At 42.9% G+C, this 16,313-nt stretch overlaps 1 protein-coding gene across 3 annotated transcripts in view; it reads right to left on the reverse strand.

The window, feature by feature from the left end:
• Window positions 1–1,338: 1,338 nt before the first annotated feature.
• LOC110527641 (protein TMEPAI) overlaps window positions 1,339–16,313 on the reverse strand; it is an 81,413-nt gene continuing 66,438 nt past the window's right edge. The window contains exons 1-4 of one of the 3 annotated variants that reach the window (XM_021609049.2): window positions 15,228–15,372; window positions 6,926–7,080; window positions 5,196–5,249; window positions 1,339–4,442 (exon numbers count right to left, since the gene is read on the reverse strand). In XM_021609049.2, coding sequence (XP_021464724.2) covers window positions 3,849–4,442; window positions 5,196–5,249; window positions 6,926–7,080; window positions 15,228–15,288 — 864 coding nt within the window. In that variant the 5' untranslated portion in view covers window positions 15,289–15,372 and the 3' untranslated portion in view covers window positions 1,339–3,848. Of the gene's footprint in view, window positions 4,443–5,195; window positions 5,250–6,925; window positions 7,081–15,227; window positions 15,373–16,313 lie in introns of those variants that run through there. The other 2 variants (XM_021609047.2, XM_021609046.2) reach the window with 2 other exon arrangements.

Consider the following 16,313-nt stretch of genomic DNA (forward strand, 5'->3'; position numbering starts at 1 on the left):
TAACAAGAAACTTGTGGAATGGTTGAAAAACGAGTTTTAATGACTCCAACCTAAGTGTATGTAAACTTCCGACTTCAACTGTATACACACAGTACCAGTCAAAAGTTTGGACACATCTACTCATTCAAGGGTTTTTCTTTATTTTTTATATTTTCTACATTGTGGAATACTAGTGAAGATTTCAAAACAATGAAATGACACATATGGAATCATTTAGAAAGCAAAAAAGTGTTACAAAAAAATCGAAATATATTTTAGATTCTTCAAAGTAGTTACACCTTGATGACAGCTTTGCACACGCTTTGCACTCTCTCAATCAGCTTCACCTGGAATGCTTTTCCAACAGTCATTGTGGCATCTTCATAATGCCAAGAGTGTCCAACTCATCCCAAACAATCTCAATTGGGTTGAGGTCAGGTGATTGTGGCGGCCAGGTCATCTGATGCAGCACTCCATCACTCTCCTTCTTGGTCAAATAGCCCTTACACAGCCTGGAGGTGTGGTGCGTCATTGTCCTGTTGAAAAACAAATGATCGTCCCACTAAGTGCAAACCAGATGGGGTGGCGTATCACTGCAGAATGCTGTGGTAGCCATGCTGGTTAAGTGTGCCTTGAATTCTAAATACATTACTGACAGTGTCACCAGCAAAGAACCCCTACACCATCACACCTCCTCCTCCATGCTTCACGGTGGGAACCACACACACACGGAGATCATCTGTTCACCTACTCTGCGTCTCACAAAGACACGGCTTTTGGAACCAAAAATCTCAAATTTGGACTCATCAGACCAAAGGGCAGATTTCCACCTAATGTCCATTGCTTGTGTTTTTTGGTCCAAGCATGTCTCTTCTTATTATTGGTGTCTTTTAGTAGTGGTTTAATTGCAGCAATCGACCATGAAGGCCTGATTCACACAGTCTCCTCTGAACAGTTGATGTTGCAATTTCTGAGGCTGGTAACTCTAATGAACGTATCCTCTTCAGCAGAGGTAACTCTGGGTCTTCTTTTCCTGTGGCGGTCCTCATGAGAGGCAGTTTCATCATAGCGCTTGATGGTTTTTGCGGCTGCACACCACCCCTACCTTGGCACAACACAACTGATTGGCTCAAACGCATTAAGGTAAGAAATTACACAAATGAACTTTTAACAAGGCACACCTGTTAATTAAAATGCATTCCAGGAGACTACCTCATGAAGCTGTTTGAGAGAATGCCAAGAGTGTGCAAAGCTGTCATCAAGGCAAAGGTTGGCTACTTTGAAGAATCTCAAATATAAAATATATGTAGTGTTTTTAAACACTTTTTGGGTTACTACATGATTCCATATGTTGTTTTGATGTCTTCACTATTATTCTACGATGTAGGAAATAGTAAAAATAAAGAAAAACCTTTGAATGAGTAGGTGTGTCCAAACTTTTGACTGGTACTGTTTATAGAACACACACACACATACATTGATACATATATAGTCATGTCTAAAATGATTGGCACATTTGATAAAGATGAGCAAAAACCTTAGTAAAATAAATAATACAAATAATACAAAAATACAAAAAAAATTGGGAAATTACATTATTTTATACTAATACAATTGCTCAGAGATGCAAGATAGGTGTCAAAATTATTGTCACCCCTGTTTTCAATACTCCGGCACCCTGTTTTATGAGGCTGGAGAACACATTGGGAGGGATCTTAGACCATTCCTCCATACAGAATCTTTCCAGATCCTTGATATATCTTGTCTGTGCTTATGGACTGCCCTCTAATTCAAACCATAGGTTTTCAATGGGGTTCAAGTCCGGAGACTTTTATTTCCATTGTAAAATTTTGATTTTCTGGTCAATTAACTACTTCTCTGTGGATTTTGATGTGTGCTTGGGGTTATTGTCTTGCTTGAATGTCCACTTGCGCCAAGTTAACGTCAAAGGCCCACCACCATATATTACAGTAGGAATGAGGTTATTTTCTGTATATGCATCCTTCTCTCAATGCCAAACCACCACTGGTGTGCTTGGCCAAAGAGTTCTATTTTCATGTCATCTGACCATAGCACAGGTACGATTCTGTGACAATGCCATTTAGAAAATTCCAGGCGTTTACATTTGTGGGTTGCTTGCAATAAAGGCTTTTTTCTAGCAACCCTTCCAAAGACATTTTGGCATGGAAGTGGCATTTAATTGTAGATACGACTAAGTTTTGTAATTCTCCAATTTTGGCATTTAGATTGTTCATTGCCTCCTAAACCATCTTCCTCACTGTGCATGGGGACAAGATACACATGCATCCAATACCAGGCAAGTTTACCATTGCTCCAGTGGTTTTAAACTCCTTAATTGTTTCCCTAATAGTGGTAAGTGGTATATTTGTTTTTTGTACCCATTGCCTGATTTATGCAGGTCAACAACCATTTGTCTCTTTTCATTTGTGAGTTCTTTGCCTTTCCCCATGGTGATGGATGACAAAATAATTTTACATGCGTGTTACCTCATTTTTATACCCCAGTGAAACAGGAATTCATGGAAGGCCATAATAAAGTTCCATAAACTGACATTAATTTTAAAAAAGTAGAATGATATAACAGATAAAATGTTGTTTGTTTTTACTTATTTGCTTATCTTTATCAGGGTGCCAATAATTTGTATATGTATAGATAGCACAAAGTTAAACACGTTTGAGTTGGCACACCAACAGATTACCGTTTCTACCTTTTCTTCTAGAGCAGGCAAAACATAAAAATAAAAAATAAATATCTTTAGAATCCATTTGTTTACAAAAATACCGCTGCTCTCCTCTCTTATGATACATATTGCAGATTGATTTTCTTTTTCTCCAGATAAACAGTCTTGAATCTTGTGCAAACATCTCTTTAAAAAAGATCATAATAAAAAAAACAAGAAGAGTATTCGCACACAGGAACTCCTGAACTTGTCTGGCCAAAGACCCACAGACATTACTAAACACGAATAGACAAAGAACTAAAGTACAGTACTAACCTCAGATGGGTCTAGATAGTACAGCACGGTGGATATATATGACTTCAGTGGGCACAGTGCTGAACTCAATTGACCCAGACTCAGGACTCTACTCCAGTACTCATGTTGACACACATGGCCTGACATCACAAACCCAGTCAGCTGTCAATCATGTGTTTCCATAGATGCCAACGTTGACCACCGCACCCTCTGATGCAGATTGACGGGGAGTGATGGGGATCTGTCTGGCAGTGAGGCTAACTGGGTCATGAGCTGAGAGGCTAACTCGGGCTAACGTATGAATCTCAATCTTGGATCCCGTGAGAGCCTGAAACTGTCAACCTGTTACAAGAGTGCTATCAATGCCCTCCCTGTACAAGCCAGGTACACGGACAGTATTCAAAGCCAGAAAGGGGTTCAGGGGAGACTCACTAAAATAACCATCTGCATCTCAAAAAAAGGAAGACCTGGTCATTCTGAAAGACTTCCGGAGGAACTAAGGATAAACTACGAGGAGATAAGTAACTAGAAATTATGCAGACAAAACAAAATCAACCTAAATACTTGGAGAGAATTTTGTTTTGTTGTTTTTGCATTTGCCTGTACAGAAAAAAAAGCTGTAAGCAAGGAAAAACAACAAGTAAATATTTATACAACGTAAGTTTAGGGGTGGCGGGTTTCAGTAAGACGGTGACCGGGGGTAAAGTTAAGAGGGGAGTGCAGTCCTTTTTCTTTGTGCGCCTGTCCCCCCCCCCCCCCCCCCCACCACTGCATGTCACCCTCTCCAACCCTGCTTGCCACCAACAGTTCAGCTAAAGTGCGCGGAGAAGGAGAAAGCAGCCTCGGAAAACAATGCCCGAGACCAACACTGTCGTCACACCTCTTCAGGAGTCTGCTTCTCCTTTTTGTTGCGCACATTCCTGCTCTCCAGGCTGCTCAGGTGGGCCTGCTTGAGAATCCCGTGGAGTAGCAAGGATGGCGACGAGGGACCCGGGGCTCCTAACCTGACTTCACGCCCTGCGCCCCTGGAAGTCTGGTGGTGGTGCCTGGGTAGTGAAGAGGGGTGGTAGTAGTGCCCTATCACCTCGCTATAAGTTGGTGGTGCCCCTTCCACTCGGCTGGAGTAGGCCTGGGCAGCCGTGGCTACCGTGGTAGTGCTGACCCCGGAGTTGAGGCTGGGCGGTGGGCACAGGGAGGTGTCGAGGAGGTGGCTGTCATAGACTGTGCGGTTGGGGGGCGCACGCACCGACTCCCTGTTAAGCTCCATCTGCTGCTCGGGGTCGCGGAGCTGCAGAGTGCAGGGGCCCTGGTAGGGCGGAGGCTCTTCGCCGTCCGACAGTGAGATGGTGGGCGGCAGGTCAATGATGGGGTGGGGCAGGTAGGGGTACGTGGGCTGGAAGCGGGCCAGACGCTCCCTCTGCAGATAGGAGGGGACGCGGTCCGGAGGACGCGTGGTGTACACCTGCTGCTAAAGGGAGGAGGACAGGAAGAGTTAGCGCACACATTTATATTTGGTCATTTATCTTTGTGAGGACAACACACAAAAAAAGTTTAACAATGTATTCCCATTGTCAGAACCCTCTTTTATCCACAGTGACTTAGTGTGAAGGTATATTGATACAGCACCATTGTTGTCATCGCTATGCTATGAACGTCAATAAACACTCATAGCCCATCTGCTCTAATATCCAAGGACGAATCCATAATTAATTTCCGGACAAACACAAGTAGTGTTCCCGGGATCCTGGGTAGGTTCTTCAAGTCTAGGGTTACGGCCCAAATGGCACCCTTTTGCCTATACAGTGCACTGCTTTTGGGGCACCGGTCAAAAGTAGTGCACTTTAAAGGGAATAAGACCCAGACTAGGTCCCTGTGCAGGTCCCTGTGTTTAGGGATGACCCCTATAGACCTAAAGCAGGGGTGGGCAAATATTTTGGCTCGAGGGCCACATTGGGATTTTGAAGTTGGACGGAGGGTGGCAAAGATTGTTTTGGTAACGATATGTTAGTCAAAATCAATTTGCTGTCAGAAAATGTGCAGTTATTTAAAAATATATAGGTCCATTATCATTCCTACATACTTAATATCTAGTTTTAAACGTTCAAGAGTGGCTTGGTATGTTTTTTTGCCCATTATAATCATTCCCCCCCAAAACAAAAACTCCTGTGTGACGAATTGAATGGGCAGTAGTTTGCCCACTCCCACCCATAATCCACTTTACCTCGCTCATTCCACTGGCGGGCCCTGGGCCATCTGAGGACCACAGACTCCCATCCTGTGAGGAAGAGAGACAGAGAGCATGTATCACGTCTATGGATACCATGTTGTGCCACTAGGTGGAGTTCTTCCCTTTCCAGCCAAAGAGCCAACCACAGAGCATAGGGTGGGGGAGATGAGATTAATCCCTGAGCCAATTTGTCTGAACCCAATGGCTAATACTGGAGGACTTCCTGTCCTTTCATTCCTAGCCATGTTCTTTCCACATAGATGGGATACATGTAGTATTAAAGTGCTCTTCACAGAAGCAATCCCAGACAAACACACAGACTGACACTGACCGAGAGAGAGAGAGAGAGAGAGGAGCGCTGTCATCTATGACTCATACCCCCTCCTGCAGAGTACACAGACTTCTGCATAGCTCAAAGGGTTGTGCTCAATTCAGAATTGAATGCCTCATAAATTCCAATTACATTCTTGAATTTGAATCGAAGCAGGAAACAGGATACAAAATTGTAATTTGAATTAAAGGAAATATAATTGAATTCAGTGAAATTCAAATGCCTAGTCTATTCCACATTACGTGTAAGCCTATTGTATTGAAAAATGTGAATATTCTAAGTTATTATATTTCACAAATCACTTAACTTTTGTTCAATATGGGGGAAAGACTACATTTCCCGGAATGCATTACTTCAGCCCTCAAGTTGACCCTAAAGCCTTCAAAAAGAAGCCAAACCAATTAAATTAATGGTGGAAAATTAAATGTACTTTTCTAAGCACTGAGGTTTAAATAATATTTGAACATTGTTTTTGGAGTAAAGTGATATATTATTTGGTTTCTTGAAGTGTAACCTGTCAGATTCAATAAAACTCTCATGTTGTATAACTGAGTGGAATTTCATTGAATTGCACTGAATTCAATTCTATGTCCTGTCGCTTAAACTCAAATTCTACATCCTGTGGGGTGTGGCCAATGCAATTCATGAGTTGAATGGGAGTCAATTCCACAATTCTGAATTAAACACAAACCTGATAACACACGCACAGCATCCTGCCCCATATTTCAGATGAATACCGGGCTAGGTGATTCAGCAGCAGTATGTGTTTGTGTGTGATTCAGAAAGCAGCAGTGCAGTCATATGGTTCTGGAATCTCCAGATCACTGCACTGAGCGATGTGGCAGACATGTGGCAGACAACCCGTCTCCAGTGAGCCTCTGTCTCTACTGTACATAGCATACAGGTCCAACTGAATACCATTGTCTGCTTATCATATGTGTTTGCATTAGTAAAAAATTATCTGCTTTTCTGACATGGCTAGTTTGGGCCTGCCATGATGTCCAAATAGGACCCTGTACTATGGCTTGCCTATTTCCAAGTAGAAACAAGGGTGGTTTTCGTTTCATATTAAGTCTATGCCCTGGTTTGTGTGAAGGCTGTAAAGTAAAGTCTATGTCCTGGTTTGTGTGGAGGCTGTAAAGTAAAGTATATGTCTTGGTCTGTGTGGAGGCTGTAAAGTAGTCTACACCCTGGTCTGTGTGGAGTAAATGCTGTAAAGGAAAGTTTACTTCCTGGTTTGTGTGGAGGCTATCAAATAAAGTATATTGCCTGTAAAGATGTGTGGAGTGCTTCTAAAGACTGTAACATCTATGTCCTGGTCTGTGTGGAGGCTGTAAGTCTGCATGAAGACTATAACGTTAGTTTACAGCCCTGGTCAGGGTAGAGTACTTACAGAGGCCAGTGGTAGGTGGCGTCTGCGGGCCTGGCTGTTCCTGGAGATGAAGGAGCGTTCTGACAGGCGGTAGTGGTTGAGCAGGCAGGTGATCACTACCACCATCACCATCATCACCACAACGATCACCAGGATCTGCACAAACTCCAACTGGGCTGGAGAGAGAAGAGAGGGGGGGGGACAGGTTAGAACTAGTGGAAGACGTTCTGATTGTATCACCTAAGCTTCATCAAAATATCAAATTTTGGAGCAGAGAACCCAAGAGGACAGATACAAGGATGTGCACATTGCACAGTTTATTGTGAAAGGGTGTTTGGGTCATGACGACTTAATCCGATGTTACGAAACGCAACTAGCATAGCAACTAACTCGTTCTTACTGATTGCATAGAAACCGATATTGTAGAAATGATTTTGTAGCAGTTTTCACAACTGAAATGTAGGCACGTATGGCCAACTCATTCATAATCTGTCTCAGTTCATTGTATGCTATAACTTGTTGTAGGTTTAGCTACATCAATTACAACTACGTAATAAAGCATGAACTAGAGTCAATGTCCGCAACCAGGTGGAAAACAAATAAGCAAAAGTAAACATGTCTGTTTAAGCTGTTTTTTTGCATGGGCTGCTTCTCAATCCACCACATTCGTCAGCCTTCTGTGGTGGAATGTGGCAGGGCTACAGTGGTGTTTTTCAGACCATGAGACATCCCGAAAATCAGTCGAACGGTTTAGGCTACAAACTAATACCCCACTATGGAAAGCTGAGACTCTCACGAACACGATGGTCTTTTCCGTGCTCTACGACCCCTACAAGCGTCACGGGACTCGTCAGAAGTTGGTACAGCCGACGTGCCAACTTCTGTCTGTAGAATCCGCACGGTTTGGGCTACAGACTAGAATGGCCCCACCATGGAAAGCTGAGACTCACAAGCACGTACATGTCGGTTGTTTTGCTCTATGACACCCAAAAGCTTCAGAAGACTAGTCTGAAGATAACCCAGTATCGGTTTCAAAAATGTATGGAAGTAAGGCAATAGTTTTTTAAATATGGGTAAATCATTTATAAAAACTATTTCCTGAGCTTTCTTATATTTCACTTCAAAATATACTTTCTTTTGAAATTTTATTTGACTGACTATCTGTTATGCCATATATGAATATGTTATTCAATGCATTTCTATGGGCTAATAACAGCAGTAAGGCCAAATTCAATGTTTCATGAAATATATATACTGTTAATACACTGAGTGTACAAAACATTAAGAACACCTTCCTAATATTGAGTTGCACCCTCCCCCCTTTGCCCTCAGAACATCTTCAATTCATCGGGGACATGGACTCTACAAGGTTTCGCAAACGTTTCACAGTGATGCTGGCTCATGTTGATTTCAATGCTTCCCACAGTTTGTCAGGTTGGCTGGATGTCCTTTGGATGATGGACCATTCTTGACACACATGGGAAACTGTTGAAAGTGAATAACCAGCAGAGATTCAGTTCTTGACACAAACCATACCCCGTTCACCCTCTGAATGGCACATATACACAATCTACGTCTCAATTGTCTCAAATCTTAAAAATCCTTCTGTTTCCTTCCCTCCATCTACACTGATTGACGTGGATTTAGCAGGTGACATCAATAAGGGATCATAGCTTTCACCTGCATTTACCTGGTAAGTCTATGTCATGGAAAGAGCAGGTGTCCTTAATGTTTTGTACACTTGGTATGACCATCTTAAAACAATTCCTTATGTTATCTTTGCAGACTCTAGGGCAGGGATGGGCAACTGGTCCGCAGATCAATTTCCAAAGGGGCGGAGGGGGACTCAGTCGGGGTCTCAACTTAATGTTAAAAATTTGAATAGTAGTGCATCAGCAGTTGTTTTCTTACGTCAGTCACTGACAGTCACTCAATGAGCCTATGTCAGCAACAACAACAAAAGATTGATAAGTTAGTCTAGCGGCCAGATATCTAAACTTGTAGTAATCATGGTTGAATTACCGACCGGGGGCCCCCATTGATTTTGTTAGTCACTCTCACACTGATATCATGTTAAGAACTGCTAACATTTATCCACACCTACTGGCAAAATGGCTGCCGTTTTACGGGCTCCTAACCAACTGTACTATTTTGTTTGTTTATTTCTCTTTGTTTGTAACTCAATTTGTACATAATGTTGCTGCTACCGTCTCTTATGACCGAAAATAGCTTCTGGACTTTAGAACAGCAATTACTCACCTTAAACTGGACAAAGATTTTTTCTTTAATGAGTCCGACGCGAAGGATATACTGCTTTGTCAAGACAAGGCCCAAATCCCAGTCATCAGCGTCAAGAAAAGATGGAGAAAAAAGGGGAGAATGGCGGGGTGCATTGTAAGAATTCACAGACCAGTAGGTAAACCACCACCCTCTGTATTATTGGCCAACGTGCAATCATTGGAAAACAAACTGAAGAATCTATGATTAAGACTATCCTACCAACAGGACATTAAAAACGGTAATTTCTTATGTTTCACCGAGACGTGGCTGAAAGACGACATGGATAAAATAGAGCTGGCTGGCTTCTCCGTGCATCGGCAGGGCAGAGCAGTTACGTCTGTTAAGACGAGGGGCGGGGGGTGTGTCTATTTGTCAATAACTGCTGGTGTGCAATGTTTAATATTAAAGAAGTCTTGCAGTATTACTTGCCTGAGGTAGAATACCTCATGATAAGCTGTAGACCACACTGCCGGGGCAGCAGCATAGCCTAGTGGTTAGAGTGTTGGACTAGGAACCGAAAAGTTGCAAGATCAAATCCCTGAGCTGACAAGGTATAAAATCTGTCGTTCTGCCCTTGAAAAAGGCAGTTAACCCACTGTTCCTAGGCTGTCACGGCCCCTCCTCTGCAGTGCAGGGGCGGTTCCTCCTGCAGGCAGAGGAGGGTCGTTAGTGATTGGAGTCACCTGGGCTCAGGGTATTTAAACAGCTTCACTAATCACTCTTGTCTCTCTCTGCTCCTCCAGGTATGATCCTGTTTGTTTGTTCCTTTGTAGTTTTACTTAGTTTTCACTCAGTCATATTCACACACACAGATTCATGCATCTCTGCACTTTACATTGTGATACTTTCACACCTCATTCCATTTTCTTTGTTTAAAGTTAATAGTTTTGGTTTACAATAAAGAACCTTTTTGATTGGCCTATACCTGTTGTTCGTGTCCCCTCATTTTTGCCACAGGCTATGAGCCGGCCTGTGAGAAATCCCTGAGCTGACAAGGTACAAAATCTGTCGTTCTGCCCCTGAACAAGGCAGTTAACCCACTGTTCCTAGGCTGTCATTGAAATTTAAGAATTTGTTCTTAACTGACTTGCCTAGTTAAATAAAGGTAAAATACATATGTATATTTATTTTTTTAAAGACCACACTATCTACAAAGAGTTCTCATCTATATTATTTGTAGCCCTCTATTAACCACCACAAACTGATGCCGGCACTAAGACTGCACTCAACGAGGTGTATACGGCCATAAGCAAACAAGAAATTGCTCATCCAGAAGCGGCGCTCCTAGTGGCCGGGGACATTAATGCAGGCAAACTTAAAACCACTTTACCTAATTACTACCAGCATGTCATATGTGCAACCAAAGGAAAAAAAAAACTCTAGACCACCTTTACTCCACACACAGAGACGCATACAAAGCTCTCCCTCGCCCTCCATTTGGCAAATCTGACCATAATTCTATCATCCTGATTCTGCTTAAAAGCTAAAATTAAAGCAGGAAGTACCAGTGACTTGCGCAATACGAAATTGGTCAGATGACACGGATGCTACGCTACAGGACTGTTTTGCTAGCACAGACTAGAATATGTTCCGGGGTTCATCCAATGGCATTGAGGAGTATACCACCTCAGTAACCGGCTTCATCAATAAGTGCATTGACGGCGTCATCCCCACAGTGACCGCACGTACATTTCCCAACCAGAAGCCATGGATTACATACAACATCCGCACCGAGCTAAAGGCTAGAGCTGCTGCGTTCAAGGAGCGGGACACTAATCCGGACGCTGATAAGAAATCCTGCTACGCCCTCGGGCGAAACAACAAACAGGCAAAGCGTCAATACAGGGCTAAGATTGAATCCTACTACACCGGATGTGGCAGGGCTTGAAAACTATTTCGGACTGCAAAGGGAAAGCCGTGAGCTGCCCAGTGACGCAAGCCTACCAGATGAGCTAAATGCCTTTTAAACTTGCTTCAAGGCAAGCAACACTGCATAAGAGCACCAGTTGTTCTGGACGACTGTGTGAGCTAGACCTTTAAACAGGTCAACATTCACAAAGCTGCGTGGCCAGACGAATTACCAGGACATGGACTCAAAGCATGCGCAGAACAACTGGTAAGTATCTTCACCGAAATGTTCATCCTCTCCCTGACCAAGTCTGTAATACCTACATGTTTCAAACAGAGTCTGTAATACCTACATGTTTCACGCAGCTTTGTGAATGTTGACATAGTTCTTGTGCCCAAGAAAGCGAAGGTAACCTGCCTAAATGATTTCCGCCCCATAGTACTCACGTCGGTAGCCATGAAGTGCTTGAAAAGGCTGGTCATGGCTCACATCAACACCCATCATCCCAGAAACCCTGGACCCACTCCAATTCGCATACCGCCCCAACAGATCCACGGATGACGCAATCTCAATTGCCCTTTCCCACCTGGACAAAAGGAACACCTATTTGAGAATGCTGTTCATTGACTACAGCTCAACGATCAACACCATAGTACTCACAAAGCTCATCACTAAGCTAAGGACCTGGGACTAATCACCTCCCTTTGCAACTGGATCCTGGACTTCCTGACGGGCCGTCCCCACTGGTGGTAAGGGTAGGCAACAACACATGTGCCACGCTGATCCTCATCCTGGGCCCCTCCTGTGCTTAGTCTGTATACTTCTGGCCCTTCTTTGGACACTGTGTTAACAAACCTCCAGACGAGCTTCAATGCCATACAACTCTCCTTCCGTGGCCTCCAACTGGTGATTCTCTGACCCAACTCTACGCAAACGACACCATTCTGTATACTTCTGGCCCCTCTTTGGACACTGTGTTAACTAACCTCCAGACAAGCTTCAATGTCATTCAACTCTCTGGTCACCATAGCAGCACCCACTCGTAGCACGCGCTCCAGCAGGTATATCTCACTGGTCACCCCCAAAGCCAATTCCTCCTTTGGTCGCCTTTCCTTCCAGTTCTCTGCTGCCAATGACTGGAACAAACTGCAAAAATCACTAAAGCTGGAGACTCATATCTCCCTCACTAGCTTTAAGCAACAGCTGTCAGAGCAGCTCACAGATCACTGCACCTGTACATAGCCCATCTGTAAACAGCCCATCTATCTACCTCATCCCCATTCTGTATTTATTTATATATCTTGCTCTTTTGCACCCCAGTATCTCTACTTGCACATTCATCTTCTGCACATCTACAATTCCTTATGTTTAATTGCTATATTGTAATTACTTTGCCACCATGGCCTATTTATTGCCTTAACTCCCTTATCTTACCTCATTTGCACTCACTGTATATAGACTTTTTGTTTTCTTTTTTTCTACTGTATTATTGACTGTATGTTTTGTTTATTCCATGTGTAACTCTGTGTTCTTGTATGTGTCAAATTGCTATACTTTATCTTGGCCAGGTCGCAGTTGCATATGAGAACTTGTTCTCAAGTAGCCTACCTGGTTAAATAAAGGTGAAATATATATATATATATATTTTAAAATATATTAGTCGCCAAACCCACTGGCTCCAGGTCATCTATAAGACTTTGCTAGGTAAAGCCCAGCCTTATCTCAGCTCACTAGTCACCACAGCAGCACCCACCCACAGCACGCGCTCCAGCAGGTATATTTCACTGGTCACCCCCAAAGCCAATTCATCCTTTGGCCGCCTTTCCTTACAGTTCTCTGCTGCCAATGACTGAAACGAATTTCAAAAATCACTGAAGCTGAAGACTCATATTTCCCTCACTAACTTTAAGCATCAGCTGTCAGAGCAGCTTACAGATCATTGCACATAGCCCATCTGTAAATAGCCCACCCAACTCCCTCATCCCCATATTGTTATCACATCTATCACTCCTGTGTTTAACTTCTAAATTGTAATTATTTTGCCACTATAGCCTATGTATTGCCTTACCTCCCTTATCCTACCTCCTTTGCACACACTGTATATATACTTTTTATATTGTATTATTGACTGTATGTTTGTTTATTCTCTGTGTTGTTTATGTCGCACTGCTTTGCTTTATCTTGGCCAGGTTGCAGTTGTAAATGAGAACTTGTTCTCAAATGGCCTACCCGGTTAAATAAAAAAATATATAACATTAGTCCCCTCCTGTACTCCCTGTTCACCCACGACTGTGTGGCCAAGCACGACTCCAACGCAATCATTATGTTTGCTGACGACAACAGTTGTAGGCCTGATCACCGACAACAATGAGACGGCCTATAGGGAGGAGGTCAGAGAACTGGCAGTGTGGTGCCAGGACAACAACCTCTCCCTCAATGTGAGCAAGACAGAGGAGCTGATCGTGGACTATATGAAAAGGAGGGCCGAACAGGCCCCCATTAACATCGACTGGGCTGAAGTGGTGCGGGTCGAGAGTTTCATGTTCCTTGGTGTTCACATCACCAACAAACTATCATGGTCCAAACACACCAAGACAGTTGTGAAGAGGGCATCTGACCATAAGGCGCTACAGAGGGTAGTGCGTATGGGCCAGTACATCACTGGGGCCAAGCTTCCTGACATCCAGGACCTATATACTTGGCGGTGTCAGAGGAAGGCCCAAAGAATTGTCAACGATTCCAGTCACCCAAGTCATAGACTTTTCTCTTTGCTACCGCATGGCCAAGTCTAGGACCAAAAGGCTCCTTAACAGCTTCTACCGCATAGCCGTAAGACTGCTGAACAATCAAATGGCCACCCGGACTACCTCCTGTATATAGCCTCGTTACTGTTATGTAAATCTTGTGTTACTTTTTGATTTTATTACATTTTTATTTATTTCGTTTATTTTGTAAATATTTTCTTAACTCTATTTCTTCAACTGCATTGTTGGTTAAGGGCTTGTAAGTAAGCATTACACGGTAAGGTGATATTCAAACGTAAGCATTTCACGGTAAGGTTGTAATTTGATTGGCTGCTTTCAGTGAAAAGTTTGTTATTTACTTCCTGGAAAATACCAACAGAATCCATTAAAATCAAAGCAAATGTATTTGTCACATGCGCCGAATACAACAGGTGTAGACCTCACTGTGAAATGTTTAATGTCTTATGTTTGAATATCACCAGTGATCATCACCATAGTGATACACTCCAAAAGGTGTTTGTGTACAGTATGTTTGTGCCTGTGCGTCTCTGTTTGTCTTTCTGTCTGTGCATGTGAAGTGAAAAGAGTGAAGTTAGTGGTCCGCTTAGAGGCTCTATTGATCCTGAGGCAATGGGCAATGGGAGCTCTTTTCCCCAGCAGAGTTCACAACAGTGTCGATGCAGACAGACAGAGCAATCTTTGTTTGGAGACAGGGCAGGACAGCCTGACCTTCCCCTCCCCCATGTGACCCCAGACAGACGGAGCATGCACACACACACACACACACACACACACACACACACACACACACACACACACACACTCTTTCTAACTCAGACACACTTTGTGACACTTCAGCAGTCAGAGAGAAAGAGTGAGAGAAAGTTCACGGACAGCCCTACATAAAAAACCCAGCAGGGACATTTGCCCCAAGCAACTACTTTGCCCCAAGCAACTACTTCAAACACAGACAGCCTAACTAAACAGATAAGCAAAGCATTAGATAACACAGTAGCTTCCGCTGTGAAACAGTCTAACCTATTCTATTCAAGATGACAAAGAGACCAAGCTATGCAAAGAGTGTGCACATAACCCAGATACTGAAATGCTCTCGCAGGCTAGACAGACTTGATAATAGTTTGTTGCAAAATTCCATAACTCTTACCAGCAACTAGTACACAACGTTGTCTGACTTTCAGCTGTATTCAAGGAGAGTTTGCCATCCTCAGACAACAACAAAGGCTTTTATCGCAGTAGCTAAACACAGACAACCACACAATTGGAGAATAAACTGAAATTCGAGAAAGTCTAGAAAATGAGCACAAAGACTCATCGCGTTACACTTTTGACTTGGGAATAAAAACTACAAATGCATTATGAACTTTACACAATCATTAAAATACAAGATACACAAATATTAAAATCCCAAATCCAAGAATGCACAACTCACCGCTACATGGAGTTTGAACACAGTTATAGTGGTGGGGGGGACCTCCTGAAACCGGCTGCATCGTGTTACCTACTAATACCTGAACTTTGGTGAGCGAGACGACACACACACTGCGACTCACAAAGGTCTGCAGCCTTGTCCCCACTTTTTCTCACACACATTCCTCGACAGACACAACAGCTGACTTCCTGCAACCCCCCTCCCTCTCGCTCACAAATATGGGGGGCAAGTAGAGGGAGGAGGCAAGGAAAGAGAACAAACAGACCTAGTTTTCCAGAGGGAGAGAGCGGGTTAGGGGGAGTGGTAGGACAGACCACAGAAAGACAGATGGGTCAAAGATGGAGGGGATAATGATATGAGAAAGACTGAAAGAGAGAGGGATGAGGAGGGTGAAAAAAGGAGAGCTCCAATGTGGCCCAAGCCATTGAGTCTAGCCTCTTTTTTTTGATTGAGTTAATTTTACCTGAAATATGAGAGAAAGGAAATGACCAGAATTACCACTGCAAAGCACATTCCTATATATTTAATAATTTACTGTAAATTACACTTCTTCATAACACATTTATTTACAACCTTAAATACACAAACCTGCGGATAATACAAAAATATGTTACTAGAATTCCTCAAGTTATTAAAGTCAACAGTTATGGAAAAGAAACACAAATACAGTTCATTCATAAAGTTTGTCCACATTTTGTTGTGTTACAGCCTGAATTTAAAATGGATTCAATTGAAATGTTGTGTCCCTGACCTACACACATTACCCCATAAGGTCAAAGTGGAATTATGTTTTTACAATTAAATAAAAGACGAAACGCTGAAATGTCTTGAGTCAATAAGTATTCAACACCTTTCTGGCAAGCCTGACAATTTGCTCAACAAGTCACATAATAAGTTGCATGGACTCACTCTGTGTGCAATAATAGTGTTTAACATTTTTGAATGACTACCTCATCTCTGTACCCCACACATACAATAACTGTAAAGGTCCCTCAGTCGATTTGCAAAAATTGCAAACACAGATTCAACCACAAAGACCAGGGAGGTTTTCCAATAAAAGGCACCAATTGGTAGATGAAAAAAGAA

Source organism: Oncorhynchus mykiss, chromosome 7 (genome assembly GCF_013265735.2).
Source record: "Oncorhynchus mykiss isolate Arlee chromosome 7, USDA_OmykA_1.1, whole genome shotgun sequence".
Classification (NCBI taxonomy): Eukaryota; Metazoa; Chordata; class Actinopteri; order Salmoniformes; family Salmonidae; genus Oncorhynchus; species Oncorhynchus mykiss.